A 25,046-nucleotide genomic window follows, 5' to 3' on the forward strand; every position below is an offset into this window, starting at 1 on the left:
TCAGAGATTCAGTCCATCGCTGACCACATAGAAGAAAGAGTAGTGATTGCAAGACTTCCACAGTCAGCAAGAAATATCATAGAGCATATACAGTTAAGGGATGCAATCCGGGAAAGTTTCTAAATTGATATCAAATTAGAAGATATCTCACAATACAATTCGGACTACATTATCATGCTACACTCAGCCAATACAAAAAACATCCTGCTCAACAAAGGATTTCTCAAAGTTGATACCTTCACACTTCCACTGATCCCATGGGACAGATATTATGGTTCAACAATTATGCCTCTTCCAACTTATCTTACAGATGCTGAACACCAAAATCAATATTCACTCACGCCACACAACAGAGAACAGCTAACCATTGATATCTTTGGACTTCCACCTCATTTGTGCTGTGAATTCATAGTACGCCACCTGCTTAAGAAACTCTGTGTCATCCATGAAGTTACATTTAGGTCTTGTTTAGATACATCCAAAAACCCAAAACTTTACAAGATTCCCCGTCACATCGAATCTTGCGGCACATGCATGAAGTATTAAATATAGATAAAAAGAATAATTAATTGCACAGTTTACCTGTAAATCACGAGACGAATCTTTTAAGCCTAATTACTCCATAATTAGACAATGTTTGTCAAATAAAAACGAAAATGCTACAGTGTCAAAATCCAAAAACTTTTTGCATCTAAACAAGGCCTTACACCAGCAAATTTAGTGTACTCAGTCGATGCCTATGGATCAGAAATGTATGTTCCCAATATTGCATATATAGGTGTGAAAAAAACAACACAAAATAGCAGTATTATCAGCATGTGGCCATTATGGTATGAAACCATTACAGAAGACATGCATGGCTACCCTTGTGAACCATACTATTTACACAACACCGGCAACTTCGAAGGTAACCACATTCACATTTATAATGTTCTCATTTAATTGATAATCTTTTATCTTAAATCATAATATCTACAACATTAGCAGGAGACTCTGACCTTGACAGTGAGCATCGTAGAGAGGTCCACAAACAATACTATGATCTTCAAGGTATATTTATCTACTTTAATATAATAAACATGCAATAAAATGTCATAAAACAAACACTCATATTATTTGGTTCTTTTTACAGATGGAAACAATGAGATGACCTCCCGATTAAAAGGTACATCATCTATATGTTTCATTTCGTACTTATATTCTTTTTCCATACTGTCTCATATATAAATACTACATACTTATCACTAACTTTAACCATTTTCTGGCATTCAACTATATAACAAAACAGAATATGTAGCCGGATTTTCAGACGATTCAGGTAAAAACATAAAAACTTAGTCTTCCAAATATACATATTTATCATTTTAAAAAAAAGATCACTGTGGGGGGATAGACCCCTATACCCTTACGGCTAGACTTGGGCCAGGAGGCTTGGCCCATTACGAGACGAGTTCAAGGCTTGATCCGACAGCCTGGAGTTTCGCGCAAGGAAGCAAGATGTGGAGATCAAGCCAGATTCTAGTCGGTTAGAATAGGGATTGATATCGAACTATCTATAGCAATTGTAACCGACTAGGATTAGTTTCCAGACCTGTAACCCTGCCCTTCGGACTATATAAGGAGAGGCAAGGGACCCCCCTAGGACAGATCATATTCTCTCAACACAATCCAATACAACCAGACGCAGGACGTAGGTATTACGCCAACTCGGCGGCCGAACCTGGATAAAAAGCTTGTCCGTGTCTTGCGTCACCATCGAGTTCGTAGTTTGCGCACCGTCTACCGATAAACTACTACCGTGGGTATACCCCAAGGTAGACTGCCGACCAGCTTTCGTCGACAGTGGCGCGCCAGGTAGGGGGTGTGCGCGCAACTCTTCCGGCGAACAAGATGGTCACGATCCCAGCTTCCGCGACCGTGCCTGAAGGCCTCACGTTCACCGTTGGCCAGATCACGTGGACGACGTGCAGCGGCGGCCTCACGACCACGGTTTCGAAAGAGACCCAGATCCAATCTGAGATCACGCCGTCTCCGACCACGCACGTGGCGGCACCGAGCGCCCGACCACCGTTCCCGCTCTACAAGGGAAAGAAGATCGACAGCTCGGACCTTTTCCAAGCGCTTGATCGCGCTGACTCCAAGCTACTCGAAGTTTCCCAACTAGTAGACGGAGTTCTGCATCGGCCCGACCAAGCTGCTCCAGCGGATTTTTTCAAATCCTGCCGGCCAACTCGTGTCGCCACACACGAACGGCTGGGAACGTCTCTGACGATAACCTCAACACCCTCAGGACGATCCGTCGAGCTCAAGAAGGAAGATTATCCTTGCGGCCTGAACAACTCAGCCTCTGTTTACTCACAGCACACTCAATCCGTTTTCAGCAAGGCGGGTTGGTCGCCGACAAGGAACGATCGTCACTACGTCAACATGGTGACAATCCGAGAACTACGGGACGGCCAGGTTTCCAGCACCAACTCAAGCACCGGTTCCGTCCCCACCGAGGTTATAGACACCGAAGACGAGGACTATGACCTGGATTTTCCTTCACACCCTCCGGGTTTCAACCGATTCCCGATATTTCCCCCCCGGCGAGGGGATATTGTGTTCAATGTCAGCGCCGACGAACCGGTCGTTGATGGAGAAACAGATGACCAGAGGCAACTCCGCGAACAGCGCAACGCCGATCGCGCCCGACGACGCGCAGACGAGCAACAACAAATGCCACCAAATAATCTCAACGATGCCTTTGACATGGTCGGGGACCAGCCAGTCTACAAAACGCCAAGCGCCAACGTGGCTGTCGCCATGGCTAACCTAGATCGGCTTCCTGACACCCCCGAGTGCCAGGGAGTCCGGACCAGCATCCGAGCATACCTGATCGCTGCAATGGGACAGACAGCCACTCTGCTCAAGAGAGTCCAGGACGTCTCTTCTACGGAAGCCGCCTCCGACCAGACTAATCGTAGTCGGGCCCCACCGTCTCCCAGCAGGCGCCACCGCAGCCGCACCCTCGACAACCGTCGAGGGGACTCATGGCGCGACGATGGTGGTCGGGACGCCGACGGTCGCCGCAAGCAGAACCGCGTACGCGGCCAAGAAGTAAACCAGCACGGGGATCTCCGCCACAACATCCCTCCCAGAGATGCCCGGGACCGCATCAACAGGCGCGCCGCAGAGAGAGCAGTCCACGAAAACTTGCGCCGCATCGAGTACGATGCAACGCACGGTCCTCCGGGCCTAAGACAGTTCTCCTCACACCTCCGCCAGGTCGTGTGGCCCCGCAATTTCAAGCTCGAAAAACTTAAAAAATACGACGGCAAGGAAAATCCAGAGAACTGGATTACCCTCTATGAAATCGCCGTCCGATCAGCGGCAGGGGATGAACACGTCATGGCTAACTACTTCCCCGTAGTCCTCGACCAGGCTGGTCATCAGTGGCTTCTCGGCTTGCCCGAGGACTCCTTCGACTCTTGGGAAGAACTACGCCAGGCTTTCATCGACAACTTCATCGCCACATGCGAGCAGCCTGGAAACAAGTATGACCTTGAAAGGATAAGGGACAGGAAGAATGAACCTCTGCGCGATTACATCCGACGATTCTCGGATATGCGCCTCAAAATCCCGAAGATTTCCCACGACGAGGCCATCTCAGCCTTCATCAAGGGCCTGCGTTTCCACGAAGCGCTGAGGAACAAGCTGTTGCGTAAACGTCCAACAACAGTAGCAGAGCTCCTCGCCACGGCCAAAAATTACGCCGATGCCGACGACGCTGAAAAACTAATCCGAGACGATGCGAGAGGTCCCGACCAGCCTCCCCGGCGAGATGACGGTCGTGGCCGCTACGACAGCAGAAACCACCGCCGCTCCGACAACCGCGATCACCGAGAGGGTTGGGATCGGCGGCGCGACAACCGCGACGATTTCAGAGGAAAGCGCCCTCGCGACTACGACCACGAAGTAAACACGGTCAAGCGTCCCAACGGACGACGGGACTACCAAGAAGACTACAACAAAACGTTGAAGGGACCATGCCAACTGCACCCAAAGTCTAATCATACCATGGAAGAGTGCCGCGTCCTCAAAAGCATCTATACACGGCGGGCCGCCCAAGACGACTCCGCCAAGAAAAACAACAAGCGAGACGGGCACGACCACGAAGATGAGGACGAGGACCAAGATAGGGACCCCCGACACCAGTATGTCAGCCCCACCGACGTGGTCCACTCCATTTTCGGGGGCAAGGTCTCCATTGAATCTAAGCGAGAAAGAAAGCTGTTAAAGAGAGCCTGCCTCAACATAGACAGCACGGATGGGCTGATCGCAGACCCAAAATTCCCCCCGTGGTCCCACAGGGAGATCTCGTTCAGCAGGAAGGACCAGTGGGCCGCTATCCCAGAGCCGGGTCGTTTCCCCCTGATTCTAGACCCTTGCATCAACAGCATCAGATTCGAGCGCGTGCTCGTGGATGGGGGAAGCTCCATTGACATCCTCTTTCGCAACAGCCTGCCCGCCCTCAAGATATCTCCTGCACAACTAAAACCTTACGATGCCCAATTCTGGGGGGTTTTGCCGGGTCAAAGTTCAGTGCCTCTCGGACAGATAACATTGCCTGTTCAATTCGGCACACCCGACCACTTCCGGACGGAGTTCATCAACTTCGTGGTCGCCGATTTCGACGGGACCTATCACGCTATACTGGGCCGACCATCGCTGACAAAGTTCATGGCAGTCCCGCACTACTCATACCTGGTCCTTAAGATGCCTACGGAAAAAGGCGTCCTAACCGTCAGAGGCAATGTTTACACTGCGTATACCTGCGAAGAGGAGAGCTTCAAGATCACCGAAGCAATCGACCTCTCAATCCGCATGGCAGAAACAGCAACTCAAGCCGCGCAGCTGCTTCCCGACCAGCTCCGATTACCTGAGCAGGAGACAGCCAGAAAGAACTCAAAATCCAAGGAGTACAAAGAAGTACAACTGGTCGATGGCAGCCCCGAGAAGACGGCCCTCATCGGGGCCAACCTGGATCCAAAATAGGAAGACGCGCTCGTCAGGTTTTTAAGGGACAACGTAAGCGTTTTCGCATGGAAACCCGCAGACATGCCCGACGTCCCACGAAACCTGATCGAGCACTCCTTAAATGTCTCGAAGACCGCAAGGCCAATCAAGCAAAAGCTGCGACGGTTCGCTCGTGACAAAAAGGAGGCTATTAGGACAAAAATCACACGGCTTCTAGCAGCCGGATTCATAAAAGAAGTGTATCACCCCGATTGGCTCGCCAATCCGGTTCTTGTACGCAAAAAGAATAATGAATGGAGAATGTGCGTTGATTACTGTCGAGGGTACCAACAAGGGGTACCCTCACCAATGCGTATAACAAAACCATCCGTACACACGGGCGACCATCGACGGCCGCAGCCTCGAAGACGGAAATACCGTCGAGCGAGTCGGCCAGGGCTCGAGCAGCGACTGCCGTCGAATGCGGAAGCGGGCTCAAGCGAACCGAGGGGCGTCGAGCGCAAGGACACTGTCCGCCGCCCGACGCGCGCACGCGGGTCGGAGCATTTAATGCACCTGACGCTTCCCCACCTAACACATGGGCCACGGGAAGCTTCTGTCCCATCGTTCTTTTTGCAGCCTTCCCACCGAACGGCCCAGGGAATGCCAGGACACGGGAAACAAGGATGGAACGTCTAATCGGGACCCCCTCGAGACACCCAAGGTCAGCGCTCCAGATATCGACACCTCGTGCGGCGTCCGACCCTCGACCTCACCAGGCTCCTTCCTGGGGACGAGTCGGGCGTTAAATGACCACGCCGTAACCGCTCCGCCGGATTTGCCGCCGGGCCTTATAAGCGTGCACCCGCCGAACCAATCCAAGACGGTGCGCAGAGCAGAATGCAGGGGCACGCGTGATCATCACCAGGCTATTAAGACGGGACGGCTCGAGGGCATGCCGGTACGGAAACCTCGAGTAGGTCAACGCTCCACGCTGCTATCGACTCCCATTCCTACACCTACACATGTACCCTAGGCCCTTCCTTGGAACTATAAAAGGAGGGACTCAGGAATAGAAGAGGACGGCGAAAAAAGACCACGCTCATACGTAGTAAAGCTCCACCCTTCATACCACGCTTGTATTCGCCTCTGTACAAGCACTTAGGTGCAAGATAATACAAACTCTCTCCCCCCGCTGGACGTAGAGCCTCCTCTTGCCCGAACCAGGATAAATCTCTGTGTCTTCTTGCATCACCATCCGGAAAAGGGAGCACGCATACAAATTTACTCGTTGGTGTGACCCCCCGGGGGAAAAACACCGACAATTACACTGATCTCAATAAACACTGTCCTAAAGATCCTTTTGGTCTCCCTCGCATCGACGAGGTGGTCGACTCAACGGTCGGATGCGAACTCCTCTCCTTTCTAGACTGCTACTCTGGTTATCACCAGATTTCGCTAAAAGAAGAAGATCAGATCAAAACGTCTTTTATTACACCTTTCGGCGCATACTGCTACACGACCATGTCTTTCGGACTCAAAAACGTCGGAGCCACTTATCAAAGGGCCATCCAGCAATGCCTCCACGACGAGATTCGTGATGACCTCGTCGAGGCCTATGTGGACGACGTGGTCGTAAAAACAAGGGACGCGAGCACCCTAATCGACAACTTAGACCGAACTTTCAAGGCGCTCAATAGGTACAAGTGGAAGCTCAACCCCAAGAAATGCATTTTTGGCGTTCCTTCCGGTCTACTGCTCGGCAACGTTGTCAGTCGCGACGGCATACGACCAAACCCTTCAAAAGTAAAGGCGGTACTTGACATGCGACCACCGAAGAACGTAAAGGATATCCAAAAGCTAACCGGATGTATGGCCGCCCTCAGCCGCTTCATCTCAAGGCTAGGAGAAAAAGGCCTCCCTTTCTTCAAACTATTAAAAGCGTCGGAAAAATTTTCTTGGACAGAAGAAGCCGACACCGCATTCAACCAGCTTAAAACCTTCCTCACTTCACCACCTATCCTCACAGCGCCTCAGCCCAACGAAGACCTACTCCTTTACATTGCTGCAACCGACAGGGTTGTTTCCACGGCAATAGTGGTCGAGCGAGGTGAACCAGGCCACGCCTACAAGGTCCAGAGACCAGTTTACTTCATAAGTGAAGTCTTAAACGAGTCCAAGGCCAGGTATCCACAAATACAGAAGCTCATATACGCCATTCTAATAACGTCAAGAAAGCTGAAGCACTACTTCGACGGCCATCGAGTCCTGGTGACAACCAGTTTCCCTCTCGGGGACATCCTGCGTAATAAAGACGCCAATGGCAGAATCGTGAAATGGGCAATGGAATTATGTCCATTTTCCCTGGAGTTCCAGAGTCGCACCAATGTCAAGTCTCAGGCCCTGGTCGATTTCATTGCTGAATGGACGGATCTTAACGAGCCTTCCGTTCCCGATGTCTCAGACCACTGGTCAATGTTCTTTGACGGGTCCTTGAACATCAACGGTGCCGGCGCTGGGATACTGTTCGTATCACCCAACAAGGACAAACTGCGTTACGTCCTTCGGATCCTTTTTCCGGCGTCAAACAACGTCGCCGAATACGAAGCATGCTTGCATAGCATAAGACTAGCCGTTGAGCTGGGAGTCAAGCGCCTCTATGTTTATGGCGACTCCGCTTTGGTCATCAACCAGCTCAACAAGGAGTGGGACGCAACCCACGAGAAGATGGATCTCTACTGCAAAGAAATCCACAAATGGGAAACCAACTTCTACGGCATAGAGTACATCCACGTGGTCCGAGATAAGAACCAAGCAGCAGATGCGTTGTCGAAGTTAGGCTCATCTCGGGCCCAGATCCCGCGGGGTATTTTCGTCCAGGACATCCACGAGCCGAGCGTAGGCTCCTCCCTGGTCGACAAGCAACCCACCGAGGCAATGCTCATAGACGACGCCACTCCGACAACCGGTGGGCGTGACTGGCGTACCCCGTTCATCAAATACATATCGGACAGGACAGGCCTTCAGGACAAAACAGAGAACGAGCGCCTCATTCGACGATCAAAGAACTACATCCTGGTCGACGGCAAACTCATGCGGAAAAACGCAAGCTCCGAAGTACTGCTCAAGTGCATACCCCAAGATGATGGTATCAAGCTCTTAGAAGACATACATGCTGGATCCTGCGGCAATCACGCCGCATCCAGAACGCTGGTCGGAAAGGCCTTCCGAGCAGGTTTTTATTGGCCAACCGCGGTCGCCGACGCAGAAAAACTGGTTCGACATTGCGAAGGATGGCAGTTTTTCGCTAAGAGGACCCACGTACCTGCCCACGAAATTCAAACCATCCCGTCGTCTTGGCCCTTCGCTTGCTGGGGGCTTGACATGATCGGGCCGTTTAAACCAGCCCCGGGCAATTTCAAGTTTGTTTTCGTGTTAATCGACAAGTTCTCCAAGTGGATCGAATACATGCCCCTGGTCAAGGCAACTTCCGAGAAGGCTGTGGAGTTCCTCAATCAAATCATACACAGATTCGGCATCCCGAACAGCATAATCACCGACCTGGGCACTCAGTTTACTGGCACCACTTTTTGGGACTTCTGCGATGACAGAGGCATAGTCATAAAATACGTGTCAGTGGCACATCCACGTGCCAACGGTCAAGTTGAACGTGCTAACGGAATGATCGTTGACGCCCTAAAGAAAAGGTTGTACACCGAAAACGACAGAGCACCCGGTCGATGGATGAAAGAATTGCCGGCAGTGGTCTGGGGCCTCCGAACTCAGACCAGTCGAAACACAGGGGTGTCTCCCTACTTCATGGTGTACGGTTCAGAGGCGGTCCTGTCGTCTGACATACACTTCGGATCTCCTAGAATCGAACACTTCGACCAGGCGACCGCCGACAACGCCAGAGAACTCGAAATCAATTGCATGGAGGAAAAGCGTTTAGATTCTTGTCTCCGAACAGCAAAATATCTCGCGACAGTCAGGCGATACTACAACAGGAACGTCAAGGACCGTTCCTTCGTGGTCGGCGATCTGGTACTTCGATGGAAAACAAGTTAGGAGGGAATGCACAAGCTATCCACTCCCTGGGAAGGACCCTTCGTGGTGACCGAGGTCACACGACCTACGTCCTACAGATTGGCATACCCAGACGGAACACGAGTGCCTAACTCTTGGCACATAGACAAACTGCGACGTTTCTATCCATAAAGTTTTAATAACTTTCCTTTGTAAGTATCTTATAATTGTTAATATTGAAATTCTCTATTTTTTGCCTATACCTTGTCGCACACAGCTCTCGGCAAAACTTCTGCAATGGATGCTCTTAACGACTACCAAGACGAATACGGTGACACGTCAGTCAGATAGTCTTACAGCGCTCAAAACAACAGTCATGACAAAAAGCAAACTTTATTACAAACTTTACAAACAAAGTTTACAATAAATACCCTGACGGGCAGACACTAGTCTATTCCTACAGACTACTCTATTGGCCTAGCTGCTCGGGCTGATCACCCGCCTGGCCCTGCTGCCCGGACGAAGGGGTCGGGGCCACCGGCGCCTGGCTGGTCGAGACCGCAGGCGTCGACCGCCCATCTCCCGCAACGGACGCGCCCGACAACTCCCTGGCCGACCTATCTGAACTCGGCTGGTCTGGGGGAGTGGCCGTTCCGCACAGATTGATGTCGCCGATCACTGTCGACGACAAGTCCAGCAGACTACCCCGAAGCTCGTCCGCTTCCTGTGGGCCGACCTCCTTCGGGTACCCCTTCTCCAGCCTGCTCAAGTCGACCAGGGGGTAGTGGGCGCGCACCATGCTGAGGACGTGCGCGCCGGCAAACTCCCCGGCGTCCTTCACGAACTGCTGGAGCCAGTCCCACGCCCGTTGCGCCTTCTCGACCGGGGTCAACTGTGGCGCGCGGGGCTGGCTCTCCGGGAGCTCGGGACTGATCAGGTCTAGGACCGGGGACACTCCTTTCCAGATCCTACAACAGTTGATCTTCCAGGAGTCCCGGTCCTTGATCAGATCATCCAGGTGCTTCTTGGCGTTCACCTTGAGCACTGCAAACGAAACAAAACGTTATTTTCGGCATACCAAACAAACAAAGGGGCGACAAGCAGCAGCTAACAAGGCGGCACCCATTACCAGATAATTCCCGGTCCTTTCGACCCAATTCCTCTCCTGCTCGCCGCCCGGACTCCAGCGCACCGGCGAGCTGTTGGCTGAGCTGCTCCTTCTCTTGTCGGAGGCGCGCCACCTCCTCCTCCAAGCCTGCGTGAATCATGAACTGGTCAGTAAAGCAAACTACACAAGTACGCAAAGCTGCTCGGAGCGTGTGACTAACCTTCTCGCTGCCGGTACTGGTCGGCCAAGAGATGAGTGAGGTCGAGACGACGCTCCTCTTGGGCGCACATCTCGGCCACCTTCTCCCCGACTTCCGACCGCAGCCGGTCTACCTCCGCGACCAGGGCCTTGTTCTCGGCCATGACGCCTTCTATCTGGTCAAAGCACCGTTTCCGGTACTTTGCCGTTTTCATTGCGCCCTACAAAGCGAACATATAACGACCATGCAAGACAAGGCATAGAATGTATAGCAGTACAAAAAGTCGCTTACCTTGACTTCGTCGACGAGGCGCTTGGCCGCGCGCTCCACCCTGGCGGCCTCCTCGGTCTCGGCGAGCTCTTCATGCCCGATAAAGTGATCCCCGCGTTGGCGCCACACATACACGTGTTGGCGGCCATCACGGGGACGACCCTCAATCTCCTCCACCTCGTCCTCGGAGGCCGCCTGAGCTTCCTCCTCCCGCGCTGCATTGCTTCCGGTAGCGGTCCCAGGCATTACTGGTCCCCGGACCAGACCTGGGGAGCCTGCAGTCGAAGCGGCTCCTGCTCGGGGCGGTGTAGAGACTTCACCCTCCCCGGCGGGAGGAGGGGTCGGGGCTCTTCCCCCCCTTTCCGTGGTGCCGGCTGGGGGAGGCGTCCCCATAGCCTCCTCAACCCTGGTCGGGCTGCTCAACGTAGCCGGCGCCGCGGCCGGAGACTCTTCGGCGCTCTCAGGCACGGCTGCAGCCGTAGGATGCTCAGCGGTCTGCGGGGCCGCGCCTTCAGCAGCGCAAACCGGCTCACTCGTTCCCTGGCCAGCGGCATGACCAGGGTCGACATCCGACGCCGCGCTAAAGGAACAAAACTACAATAAAAAAACATCGGTGAAATACGTAAGTTGAACACTTACAGGTTTGAGCGGCGGTGGGTCGCGGTAAACCTCCTTCTCGTCCGACCAGTCGGCACCTGTGCTCCCGACTCCCCAGCGCGAGGCGCAGGTGGATCGACGGCCACACGGTCGGCAGTGGTCGCCCCGCCGTCCGGACGGCTAGGAGGCCTCCGGACCAACGACGGAACGGCCTCCTCCTCCTCCTCGTCGTCGTCGATCCGAACGAACCGACGCCGCTTCGGCGCTCGGCTGCTCTCCGCCGGCAGTGTCGGCATCGGCGATGGATCCACAGGCATTGGCCTTTTCCCCGACACCCTTTCCTCGGTGGTTGGGACGGGGCGGGCCTGTTCCTCTTCACTGCTGGTGTAATGAGTACACCGAGCAGCGTCCTCCTCTAGCGGGTCTTCTCCCGCAGGATTCTCCATCCCCGGTGCCAGTGATACATACATTGTGCACTGGTCGACATCGCCGATCTGCAAAAAGCAACAAAGATGAGCCAGCCGCATACGATATACGAATACTAAAACAAAATAATCTGCAGCATACCTTTGGTGCTGGTCGGCCTAACTTGAAGGCTTGCACCCGATCACTGCCACGGACGAAGCCTCCGTCCGCGAAGTTGAACAGCTCGTTCAACAGCTGTTGTACCTCTGCCTTCTCCAAGATCTCCGGTCGCATCCTGGTCGGGTCCACGCTTCCGGCATACTCGTACGCCGAGTGCACCCTCTTCTGGCAGGGCATCACCCGACGACAAATAAAGTTGCCGACCACGCCAAGCCCATCCAGGCGTGACCAGTCGATCAGCTTCATCAGATCCGCCACTTGACCGTTGAACTCCGGGCGGTCGGTCCAGCTCACCCTCTTCTCGGGAATGTACCCCACGTCGCAAAACGTGGAGCTGCCCGGTTCCTCCCTGACGTAGAACCACTTCCTATACCATTCGGTCAAGGAAGTGTTCCATGGACAGTGCAGGTAGTGATTCTTCATTCCATCACGAAAGTTGAGGTATACTCCACCTGCAACCTTGGAGCCTCCAACCGCTCCCTTCTTCCTCAAGCAGAAAAGGTAACGAAAAAGATCGAAGTGCGGCTCTATGCCAACATAGGCCTCGCACAGATGGATAAACGTGGAGATAAGGAGAATTGAGTTCGGGTGCAGATTGCAAATCCCGATCTCATAATACAAAAGAAGACCTTGGAGAAAAGGATGAACCGGAACCCCAAATCCCCTCTTAACGAAATCTTCAAACACGACGATCTCACCGGCACGAGGGTCGGGGAAGCTTTCTCCTTCCGGCGCTCTCCAGCCGCCAAGCTCCGAGCCGTGCAGGAGTCCCATGTCGACGAGGTCACCGAGGGATTTGGTAGTGCTGCGGGACTTCTTCCACTCCTTGGCCATCAGTTCGGCCCTCTTCTTGGAGTCGCTCTTCGCCATTGGAGGTGAGAAGTGGATTTGGGTTATGAAGATGCAGGTGATTGAAAGAGGCGAGAATGGAAGGCTTGAGGGCAATGGCAGGATGAGGAGTACAGGCGGAACTGTCAGGCTTTTATAACCCGCAACTCCACCCCTCCCATTTCCTGTATTCTTGGGAAGTGGGCGGGCCATGCGGCGGATGCGGCGTTTCGGTTTACAATGATTATAGACAATTAATGCGGCGGAGTTTTCGTACCAATTGATGGTTTCCTTTCTCTCAAACAACGCAAATGGCGGCTGCACAGTTGCAAGGCGCAACTTTTCATGCGTCCATCTGACAACCCATCAGGAGGTCTTGTCATGTCAACTTTAACTGAAAAGATCGTCTCAATAAAAAGAAGACAAATATACCAGAGAATCAACAATCTGGGGACTGCACCGACCACCGAGCACTTGATGCTCGGGAACTGGTCGCCCAGTCCATCAGCTCGGAACTTCAAAGGCTGTACCGACCACCGAGCACTATACGCTTGGGGACTGGTCGATCAGCCCACCAATTTGAGAATTCGGGGACTGTACCGACCACCGAGCACTATACGCTCGGGGACTGGTTGATGAGCCCATCAATTTGAGAATTCGGGGACTGTACCGACCACCGAGCACTATACGCTCGGGGACTGGTTGATCAGCCCATCAATTTGAGAATTCGGGGACTGTACCGACCACCGAGCGTTTTATGCTCGGGGACTGGTCGATTAGTCTATTTAATTGCAGACGGACTGGTAAATTCAACTTTTTAGACCTTGCTACAAGGCTCATACTTCGCCTTCCAGCAAGCTCGGGGACTACATCGGTACGATGCATCTGGCGATGCATCTCAGTTTCAAAATTTCTTTAAGAACTTTTCTTTTGACCCTGGCACCACGTGTCTACATCACCTACTACCAGGCTCGGGGACTAAGTGGGCACACTTCACCTTGCGGTGAATATGCTTGCTTTTTGAAAGACTATACTTTTCAGAAAAGTAAAGTGGGCACACTTCACCAAGAAAGAAATCTTTTTTAATTTAGAGCACCATGCATTCTTCAAACAACCTGCTCCTTCGATGTCAATGTTGATCAACTGTTTTTTGAGTTGGTCAAAATACTGTTGCAACTGTTTGGACGATTTTCCTGCTTATTGAAGACATCAAGCCTCACTGATCGAAGAAGCCCAAGACGGCGTGTTACATCACAATACATGGTGCTCGGGGACTAGCTGTGGGGGGATAGACCCCTATACCCTTACGGCTAGACTTGGGCCAGGAGGCTTGGCCCATTACGAGACGAGTTCAAGGCTTGATCCGACAGCCTGGAGTTTCGCGCAAGGAAGCAAGATGTGGAGATCAAGCCAGATTCTAGTCGGTTAGAATAGGGATTGATATCGAACTATCTATAGCAATTGTAACCGACTAGGATTAGTTTCCAGACCTGTAACCCTGCCCTTCGGACTATATAAGGAGAGGCAAGGGACCCCCCTAGGACAGATCATATTCTCTCAACACAATCCAATACAACCAGACGCAGGACGTAGGTATTACGCCAACTCGGCGGCCGAACCTGGATAAAAAGCTTGTCCGTGTCTTGCGTCACCATCGAGTTCGTAGTTTGCGCACCGTCTACCGATAAACTACTACCGTGGGTATACCCCAAGGTAGACTGCCGACCAGCTTTCGTCGACAATCACTAACACCTTTCTTTCTTTTTCGTTCTTATATATTCCACGGGGAAAATAAAACATTAGCAGATTGGGAACCATATGCACCATGACCAGGTAATACACCATCAGGAATCTCTGAGATCAAAATCAACTAAAACAATTAGTAATTTTTTGTGAAAAAAACATTGATCTAACATCAGTTGTTTAATAGGTATCTTCAACACCAAGCAAGACAGCATATTTTGGCAACAAGCTTCAAGCAATGAAGAACAATATTCTGGCAGTCTGGATTAGACATATATATTACTACTATGTAATTGATGCATCCTGTACATACATGCATGTATCGTATTTATATTAGTCTAATGTACTTGGCTACTCAGAACAAGTATCTATTCAGTACTTCGGCGAACATATAATGCATCCATCCTGTAAATATATGAAGATCTAATATGTTTCCGTATATCTACCATATATAAATCTGTGCTTCTATGCATATGTACTATCAATGTTCAAAATTGTTGATGTCCAACCTATGTATGCTTATCCACGCGCGCGATCGCGCACGGGTTCCACTAGTGGTCACTAGAGAGGAGGCATTGGAACTTCGATTGCTGATATTGCTAGTTTTTGGCATGTGTCGGTGGCCATTGAGAGAGTCACTAGTGGTATCTATGCTGGAGCATCACTACCATATGTGTTGGAGCCAGCAGTTACTACCAATCGCTATCAAGTGGCAATCAAGGAGATGATTCAGAAAATTAGTGAGAAGCTAATCACTCGACAAAAATGGCATCTATCACTACCGGCTGAAAGCATGCCCACCTACCGTATTTTTTCGGCAGCCAATAATGTTTTTCACTCATAATAAATTAGCTAACAGTAATTTCAGCTATAACTTTTCAGACCAGCGAATAGGTCCAAGCCAACCCGGCATTGGCATTGAAGTTTGTATATTATTGCTTGTTTTTGTTCTAACCCACAATTTTTCTTTCCGGTCGTTGAATCTACGTAATTATTTTTTTTGGCCATTGAGGCCTTGTTTAGTTGGCAAAATTTTGGTTTTTTGGCTACTGTAGCACTTTCGTTTTTATTTGACAAACATTGTCCAATCACGGAGTAAATAGGCTCAAAATATTCATCTCACAAATTTCAGGTAAACTGTATAATTAATTTTTATTTTTATCTTTATTTAATGTTCCATGCATATGACCAAAGATTCGATGTGACGGAGAATTTTGAAAATTTTTGTGAACTAAACAAGGCCTGAATCTACGTAACTATTATATAATTGATTCTCCACCACTGACCACACATACCACCATTTGATCCCACATATCATCGTTGCTTCTTGTTATAAAACCTCTACCACCCTTGTCGATTGCCTAATTCAGTATAGGCACCATACCAACTTATTTACTTATAGTATTCATATGTGCTCTCTGTGGGAGAAAGCTCTCCACGTCGCGTAGTGGCAATCTATGATTTTTGTATAGATTACAAATTTGGTTAAGGTTACAAAATAGATCACATGCTAAGAAAAGTTAAGGTTAGGATTTAGGAAAACATAGAACAAGCTGCCGATCGAGAAGCTGTGGACGGCCGGGGCATCGAGTGGCGGGGCTAGGTGCAGCGGTACCGCCCGCTAGGTTTGGCTGTCTACCCGTATGGGGTCGAGGGCTTGAGCACGCCAGGGCAAGGCCGCAATGACATCACCGTCCGAGCCGTCGGGGAGTGCCTGGGGGCAGGGAAGCGGACGAGCTGTGTAGCAAGGGCGCCTGTCGTCGTCGCGACTCCTGACTGAGACTCCGAGAGAGAGCGACGAGCGCGTAACATGGCAGGTGCGTGCGCGCGCCGTGCGGGCAGGCAAGGGTAGGGGCCTCCACAATGGGTGGTAAGGAGGTAAGAAGGAATAAACAAAGCCTACTACCGGTAGGAAATTGTGGGTACGGACAACAACTGCTAGCAGGGAGTAGTCTTACTACCGAATAAGAAGGAATAGAAAAATAAGATGTGGGCAGCACGCTTGCTTCTTCTTTGTTCTCTTCTTAGCAGCCAAGTTCTCGGAACATAGGGTACGTGATACGGGAACGTGGTACGCGGTACGACATTCTCATAAACTATGGAACGTAGGGGTTATATAGCTTCGTCTCGTTCCTTTAAGTTGCGGAACGCGTTCCACTTTCTAAAGGAACGGGTTTGGGACGTAGTGGTTGGCTCAGGTAGTTTTACGTGTTGTTTTGAACTAAATGAGTTCGATTCCTAGCGTGATATAGTTTACTATTGTATTTTTGTTTCATTTAGGGCTGTCCAACTCTAACCTTAACGCTCATTGCAGGTCTAGACCAATGAGTCAATCACCATCTAGATTTTTCGCCGACCGCTCAAGGACGGGCACGGCGCAGTATGCACACACACCACGAAGTTCCATAGTCGCTTGGGACTGACGTTCCTATGATTGCTCCTATATATGATTCGTGTTCCACCGTATTTGGGAACGATGTTTCATGATGTTCCAGTTCCACGTTTCGGGACGAAGTTTCCGGAACGGAAAACGTGCCCATGTTCCCGTACCCGGCTGGTAAGGCGCTCTCTCTCTCTGATATTATTGCTTTGCATGTGTCAGGCCCCACCTTGCTTCTAGATCAACATTGTGAGCTAGATACATCACTCTTTCTGTCTGTTTCTGGGCCCGCGCTCTGACGTTACTACCGAATCAACATTGCGGGCGCCCTATGGCTAAGCGCGGTCACCGGGCACCTCAGTCTCCGTCTCCACCCTGCGTGGCTCCTAGGACGTAGTGACCAAGGTAGAGGTCCCGCCGGAGTGAAGGTAGGGTGTCAGCTTCTTCTGTTGCTTGCACCAGCTAGCCTAGGGCTAGGGCACGCACACCATAGCCATGCCACCCGCTGGATCCGTCATTGTCTCCATATACACCTTCTGATAATTTATGGAGTAGTTAACATGAGGCCCTAAAGGTACTAGCTAGTGAGTGTGCTTGTTCATTTAGGCCTTGTTTAGTTCATCCCAAAACCTAAAATTTTTTTCAAGATTTTCCGTCACATCGAATATTGTGGCACATATATGAAACATTAGATAGATAAAAAATTAACTAATTGTATAGTTTGACTGTAATTTATAAGACAAATCTTTTAAGTTTAGTTAGTCTATGGTTGAACAATAATTGTTAAATAAAAACGAAAATGATACAGTACATGGAAACTTTTCATCTCCACAATTAAACAAGGCCTTATGTCACGGCAATAGTGCATTTGTTCATTTAGGCCACAATCAAAGTAGGCGGTGCTCTAGCAGTTGTTGTGGCGAGGATGAGGTGGAGTGTGGATAGTGCTGCTTTGAAGGGGACGAGTGATTGGACCATGGGCCAGGTGTGAATTTGCTGGGAGGTGGGGATGGTGGGCAGCGAGGCTGTCCGGTGCAGGGGCCAGGGATGCAGAGGTACAGTATTTCCTTTTGCTGGGAGGACGAGATAATAATGATAATGGAGGATTGTATATATGTTCACCCGATTAGGCTGACAATCACCTATATATGCATAAAGAAGCAATGCCTTTATTCACTTGATGTGACGGCAACAATGGTAGAACCAACCAACTAGATTCATTCATTCATCATGGCTATCATAACCATACTTACAAGCAGCCAATGGCAATCGTTATGGACATATATTACACCACCAAGAAGGCAAGACGCGAGAGCCTCTCCCTCGCTACCAACAACAATGCGCACGTCACACTCACACCATCGTCTCCTTGGCCGCCGCCGTCGCGTCGTCGTCGTCCACCCACGTGGCGTGCCACAGCGGCGACCGCCTCCGGGGCAGCATGGACCCGACGCAGCTGGCGAGCGTGGCGCGGAACTTGGCGTCCCCGGGTCGGAGCATGGCGGGCAGCGGCAGCTTCCCGACCCCGGACGCGGCGCACGCCTCGTGGCGCGGCACGATGCGCGTGGCCAGCGCGTAGGAGAAGTACTCGGGGAAGTCGACCAGCTCGTCGGCGCGTCGTGCCATGGCGCCCAGGAGGTACTCCGCCTTGGGCCGCATGTTCCCGTCCACGGCGTAGGCGAAGAGCGCCGGGAAGCGGCGCGCCATGGAGCGCGCGGCGCGGGGCGGCAGGCCCAGCGACTCGAGGAACTCGATCCGGGGCAGCAGCTTGCCCTCCACGGAGAAAGACAGCAGGTCGGCGCGGCGGTGCAGGTCGGGCACGCCCAGCGCGCGCAGGAAGTAGAGCGTGGGCCGGAGCCGCGCCGCGACGGGGGAGACGAGCAGGCGCGGGCGCCGCCGGAGCACGCGCGGGAGGTCGGGCGCCGGGACGCCCGCCTCCTCCGTCAGGAACCGGAGCGCGGCCTCGATGGCCTCGGCCGGCACGGACAGCAGCTCCGGGCACATCCCCGCCGCGCGCCGGAGGTCCGCGGGCGGCACGCCGGCCTCCAGCAGCACCGCCGCGGCGCCCGCGGCCACGGGCGGCGACGGCAGCAGCACGGGCTCCGGCGCCGGCGCCGGGGGCAGCGGGGGGCCCGGGACGGCGAGTCTGGTGGTGGGCCTGGTCCGCAGCGCGACGGCGACGACGCGTAGCCTGCTGCTGCTGCTGCGGCGCGGCGCCACTACCGGTACCGGCCTGGGACCAGAATCCAAGCCATCGTGCCCTAACAGGGCCAGGGCGGTGCGGGTGCCGGCCATGGTCACCATCGCTCGCAAGCTTTTGCCTCCTTTTTTTTTTGTATGTATGATGATGTGAGGCGTCGTGCGATCGAGGAAGAGGATAAGGCTGTGATGGATCCGGTAGAACCACCACACGCGTAGGGAGCTCGAGAAATGTCTAAAGCTGCATTGCATGGACAACAGCTCGGAACGGAAGCCCCCCTGGTCCCTCCATTATGAACCGATAGTGTTCAGGATTTCGGGTCCTCACGTGGCGCGACCCGGTTGGCCGGGAGGATGGTGCTTTAGCCTTTACCCATGATAAAGTATACACACGACAATAAAGACAAAACACAAACAAACAAACAAGAGCCGGTTTTCTTAAAAAAGCATAGCACTATTTACTAAATTGTGCGAAAGAAAAACATTGTTAAATAGCTGATAAATTCAACAAATAAACTCAAACAAACATACTAATATTAACAGAACAATAAAAACACAATATGGGCATGATTAATCTAAGGTGTAGTCCATGATCGGATAATAGGTTAAACGTATACTAATTAAAAAATCCTAATATACTTTATTCACCAATTAGCCAATATTACTTTTTATTAAACTTTAATTAGTTTATGTTTATGTCTTCAATTTGATATCCGAAACATGGACTAAACTTTCCATCCAAAGAGGCCCCATGTCTTCTTTACCATTGGCAATTGCCTACACAAAGCATTTTAAAAATTCTAAGACAAATTAAAGGAACACTCAAATGATGCATGTACCTATAAATTATTCTAATTATAGAGTTTCTTCTTAAATAATGGCTTCCTTTTTAATAAATTTTGCTAAATCAAAAACAATGTCATTATGTAGAATACATTATTATATTTCAATACAAATTTTAGAAGTTATAATACACTCTATTTTGAGGCAGAGGAGGTATACATCATGCATGCTTGATGTCCATGATGTTATACTCTCTTCATCCAAAAAAAGAATGTAAATCTCATATCTTGAGGAGTCAAATATTCTTAATTTTGACTAAATATATAAATAAAGTATTGCTATTTATAATATGTATAATAGGTATAATTAAAATATTTTATAATAAATCTAATTGAAGATCTAAATATAGATAATACCTTCTATAAATTCAGTCGAACATTAAATTTTGACTCCTTGTATAAAAGAGATTTATATATTTTTTTGACGATTAGAGTACAGTAAAAGACAGCACGGCCATGGACGACGGTATGCATGACCCGGATCACAGGCAGATCGACGTCCATCAGGGCCCGGCGTAGAGGTGTGCAGGCAGCCTGGGCACGGCGACGGCCTCGAGAGGGACCACGCGCGGAACGGCCAGCCCGAACTTCTCCTGCATGCTCAGCTTCTCCGGCGCCACGCCGTCCGGCAGCCGCCACGCGAAGGCGTGCAGCAGGTTGGCCAGGGTCACCTGCACCATCTTGAGCCCGAGGACGTAGCCCGGGCACATCCGGCGGCCGGACCCGAACGGGAGCAGCTCCAGGTCCTGCCCCTTCACGTCCACGGCGCTGCCGGCGAACCTCTCCGGGCGGAACTCCTCCGCGTCGCCGCCCCACACGGCGGGGTCGCGGCCGATGGCCCAGACGTTCACGAACACGAGCGTGCCCCGCGGGATGTCGTAGCTGCCCGTGGACGCGTCCTCGCGGCACAGCCGCGGCGCCAGCAGCGGCGTCACGGGGTGCAGGCGCATGGTCTCCTTCACGATGGCCTCCACGTACGGCAGGCTCCGAATGTCCTGCTCGGTGACGAGACGGCCATGGCCGATGACGCCGTCCAGCTCCTCGACGGCCTTGGCGAGGACCTCTGGCTTCCGCAGCAGCTCCGACATGGCCCATTCGATGGTCACCGCTGACGAGTCCGTGCCGCCAGCGATGAGATCCTGCACGCGTACTCGTAGCATTAGAGGTTCTTTATTTTTCTAATAAAAATATAAAAAGGGCAAAGTATAATTCCCTCCATCCCGGATTATAAGGCATTTCAACAATCTTACAGAGATAAAACATTTTAAGTTTTTAAAAAATTATATGTTAAAATAATAACATTTATGATATTAATTAAATATCATTAGGTTCTTCATCAGTTATATTTTTATGGTACATCTATTTGATTTTTCTATAATTTTAGTTAAACTTAAGATATTTTGACTTTTTAAATTTTTATAAAATGTAATTTGAGATGCAGGAAGTATATTATATCTTTTAACCTTCGAGTTAAACACAAGCCTAATTCTCAACCGAACTACAATGTCAGTAGATAACGGGCACCTTCTATCTAACTGGCCACATGTTTGGCCCTCTGTTTCATAGATGGTTTTTTATTTTGTAAACATAATAAAAAACGGTTTGTATCTCTTGAAATTTATATTTAATTTATTTTATAAATTAGAAAAGTATGCAACTAGTGTCCATTTTTTTCTAGATAATGTTATCTAATGGTTTATGATCTATGTACAGTTATTTGAATTTGGTTTCTTTCTGTTTCTATTGCTTTATTGCTTGTAGTCGGGCTATGATTTATTCAGAACAAAATAAGATCCAAATATCTCTAAATCAATGGATGGATAATATTTGTAAAACAAAAATATAGCAAGCTCCATTTTTGAATTTAAAATAAATTAATTATGAACCTTCAAAAGATTAAACTAGACTATTAATTTTTTTAAAATAAATATCCATCTTTCATCAAATTAGCTCCTACCAATCTATATAACATCCACATAAACTTTTTCTACAAAACTAAAGTAATTTACAAGTTCTTTAAACTAGAAATATCACAAAGTCACCCATGACCTAAATATAACCATCTTTTCAATTTCATAGATGGTTTCATTTCAATTTCGATGACGTGTTGCTATGTAAAACCGTGCAATGACACTGTCCATTGAAACTGGCCTTAGAGGATCTTTATTTCAACAATCTTACAAAGACAAAACATTTTATGGTTTAGTCCTTTGCTAGCTATTTTGCTTTTAAAATTTTTAGTGATTGTTGTGGAATGGCCGCATCCTTCCCCCTGGTGGCGTCTAAGGATGCCCTTCACCCGAGGAACCTCCGACCCCTGAAGCGTCGGAGGATATCCTTCACCCAGGGAGCCTGCGTGCGGAGGACCCTGAAAAAAGACTAATATCGGTGACTCATCTTGTTATGCTAAGTGTGTGCAGGGATTGACATCGGCGGAGGCCCGCAAGCAGAAAAAGGAGTAACCTCCGACCCTCCCAAGTCCGAGGATGGCTAGGGACGCGGCGGAGGCGAGGGACCTCCGATGCGTCCAAGCCAGGGAACCTCCGACGGAGAAGCGTCGAAGGATCGGCGACCGAGCGAGCTAAGGAACCTCCAGGACAGCTGAGCCGAGGAACCTCCGACGCGTCCGAGCTAAGGAACCTCCGACGTATGAAGTGTCGAAGGATCCGCGATCGGGCGGAGGATCCAAGCCTCCGACCAGCTGAAGCCCTAGACAGGGGACACGCGTGGGGTTTGTAGTGTGAAATTACACAGATGACTTAGGGTCAGTAGACTGTAATAGGAGAATATGCTGGGATATTCCTCCACCGTCACGGGGCATTTTTGTAAATGTCATTAGGTCGGTTTCTGAGCCCTATATAAGGGGTGATGCCGTCATTAATAAGAGGAGAGAGCATTCATTGTATTCACCTACTGTTGAGCCCACTGTCCGTTACTGCTCAGCCCCTCACGGCACCGAGTGAGAAGGTTCTCGTTCAACCGTGTTGCTGGGGAGTACGGTGAGTATTTTCCCAACAGTGATGTTTTTTATAGGAAACTTTAAGGCCGCAGCCCCTACAGATTGAATTTATTAATTAAAGCAAAAAAAATGTGAACAAATAACAATCCTCACGTGTCACTTGTTATATTAAAGTTTAATTAATCTTGTAATTATTAAATCGTTCAGCTAGTAGTAAATCGTTCAGCTAGTAAGCTAGCCTCTAGTGTTTTTTTTTAGTCTTACCAGAGCGAATCCCTTGACGCCATCCCGTTTGATGGGCACCTCGAGTTTGGGGTCGTCGGCGAGCTCTAGCAGCAGGTCCACCATGTCGGCGGCGACGAACTTGTCGCCCTCTCGCCGCCGTCGCTGGCTGTGCTCCTCCACCACGTGCTCCAAGAATCGGTCGAACATCTTGCCCAGCCTCTTCATCCTCCCGACGTAGCCCTGAATGTCCAGCCAGCTGAGCCACGGGATGAAGTCCCCGACGCAGAACACGCCGTTGAGGAGAAACAGCTCGTCGACCATCCACCTGAACTCGGCCGGCGAGATCGGCGAGCCAGCATCAGTGCCGCCCTCGCCGACGTACTTGCCGCCCAGCGCCATGCGCGAGATCACGTTGAGGCTGAACATGAGCAGGTGCTCCTTGAGCACGACGACGACCCCGCCGCGCCCCGCCGCCGCGGAGGAGGACAGGGACAGGTCGCGCAGCAGGGCGCGCAGCTCCTCGCTGCGGACGTGCTCCTGCGACCTGAGCTGCCGGTCGCTGAAGAGATGGGCCTTCCACAGCTTGCGCGCCTGGCGCCAGTAGGCGCCGTAGGGGGACCAGACGATGTCGGAGTAGTCGTAGGCGGTGTGCTTCCCGGACGCCATCTTGGGGCGGTCGATGAAGGACGCGTCGTTGGTCTTGAGGAAGAACCTGGCGGCGTCCACCGACGAGCCGACGACGACGGGGACGGAGCCGAAGCGGAGGGACATGAACGGGCCGTACCGCGCCGAGAGCGCGTGGATGGAGCGGTGCGGGAGCGCGCCGATCAGGTTGAGGTTGCCGATGATCGGCCACGGGCGAGGGCCGGGTGGGAGCCGCCTGTGCTTGCTGGTGGAGGTGGAGCTGCGCTTGCGGTGGCGGAGGGCGGCGACGACGAGAAGAGCGGTGGCGAGGACGACGCCGACCAGGAAGGGGAGTAGTTCCGTCTCCATCGGAACGTAGTAAAGTACACGTACGTAGCTGGGATGTGCCTATTCTTTTCTGCTCTTGTGTGTGTGCGTACAAGAACGGGCGCACCGCGGTCCGAAGTGCTGTTTTCACAATTTATAGGGACGGGACGGGACGGGTAGCGTCCGCTAATGGTGGCCAGAGCACCATTAGTGAACATGGACGGGCACTATAGCTGATGCCGGATGGAGATCCACAGCTGGACCTGAACGTGGCGTCCTTTTGTGAGCACATGGTTGGAGATGGAGCACGTGTGATATGCTAAGGTCCCTCTCGCAGAGCTCCCACTGCAATATGCCTCGGGCCTGGTTTAGTTCTCTAGGTGAAAATTTTATGTGTACTATAATATTTTTATTTATATTTGATAATTATTATTAACTATAGACTAACTAGGCTTAAAAGATTTGTCTCGCAAATTATAGACAAACTGTACAATTAGTTTTATATATATATATATATATATGGTAAATTTTCCTACTCTCTAGGAGTAGTTACTCCCTCTCCTCTTTGGGACACACTAGAGGTGAGATGCCACTAGCTAACGGGTTAAAAAACTTGACCCGTTTACATGATACGTGTATTCGTGAATAAAAAATCAGCGTACCGATCGGAGGATAATTGGCGTGGAAAGCGGATCAAGCTCACGCTTGGTTGAGCGTGGAAATCGGATCAAGCTCATGCATGCACACATCATGGCTACCATTTATAATTTCTCATTTTTCTCTCCTCGCATCACTCCAGGACGGGGCGGCGGTTGCGCCGAGCTCTCGTCACTTCCACTAGCTGCTGTGATGTGGCGAGCCCTCCCCATCTCCCGGCGATGTTGACGACGATGGCGCAGGGCCCCTCCACCACCGGCGAGCATCACGCAGGGGCGGCGGCGCGGTCCTCTTTGCCACTAGCAAGCCTCACGCAGGGGCCATGCATGGTGCCCCCGTCCTCTGCCGTGGCGCCGCCGTCTAGCTCCACGGCGAGGGCAGCACTGGTACCGTGGTACGGCTCCGTTCGCATCGGCAACGAGGCCACTAATTGCAAATCCAGATCGATGGCTACAACTCCCTCATGTTGTTGTACCTTG

The 25,046-nt window shown here is 50.9% G+C and overlaps 3 protein-coding genes across 5 annotated transcripts; 1 reads left to right on the plus strand and 2 right to left on the minus strand.

Annotated features, from left to right (window-relative positions):
* On the plus strand, positions 710 to 14,768 carry LOC110431968. 3 transcript variants are annotated; one of them, XM_021451841.1, is made up of 6 exons: positions 710 to 907; positions 985 to 1,050; positions 1,133 to 1,165; positions 1,289 to 1,318; positions 14,418 to 14,444; positions 14,542 to 14,768. In XM_021451841.1, the coding sequence occupies exons 1-5, from the start codon at positions 751 to 753 to the stop codon at positions 14,438 to 14,440; spliced, it is 309 nt and encodes a 102-aa protein (XP_021307516.1). In that variant the 5' UTR covers positions 710 to 750; the 3' UTR covers positions 14,441 to 14,444; positions 14,542 to 14,768. The 3 variants fall into 3 exon arrangements, with proteins under 3 accessions (XP_021307516.1, XP_021307514.1, XP_021307515.1); XM_021451839.1 differs by lacking the exons at positions 1,289 to 1,318; positions 14,418 to 14,444; XM_021451840.1 differs by lacking the exons at positions 1,289 to 1,318; positions 14,418 to 14,444 and having other exon boundaries at positions 988 to 1,050.
* LOC8080796 (transcription termination factor MTEF1, chloroplastic) lies at positions 17,882 to 19,214 on the minus strand. Its single transcript, XM_021451838.1, has one exon. It carries the CDS (start codon positions 19,183 to 19,185, stop codon positions 18,088 to 18,090), a length of 1,098 nt encoding a protein of 365 aa, XP_021307513.1. The 5' UTR covers positions 19,186 to 19,214; the 3' UTR covers positions 17,882 to 18,087.
* Positions 20,123 to 24,055, minus strand: LOC8080797 (flavonoid 3'-monooxygenase). The gene is made up of 2 exons (XM_002467781.2): positions 22,999 to 24,055; positions 20,123 to 20,914 (listed from the first exon to the last, which is right to left on the minus strand). Exons 1-2 carry the CDS (start codon positions 23,950 to 23,952, stop codon positions 20,279 to 20,281), a joined length of 1,590 nt encoding a protein of 529 aa, XP_002467826.1. The 5' UTR covers positions 23,953 to 24,055; the 3' UTR covers positions 20,123 to 20,278.

The sequence above is a fragment of the Sorghum bicolor genome, chromosome 1, assembly GCF_000003195.3.
Source record: "Sorghum bicolor cultivar BTx623 chromosome 1, Sorghum_bicolor_NCBIv3, whole genome shotgun sequence".
Classification (NCBI taxonomy): Eukaryota; Viridiplantae; Streptophyta; class Magnoliopsida; order Poales; family Poaceae; genus Sorghum; species Sorghum bicolor.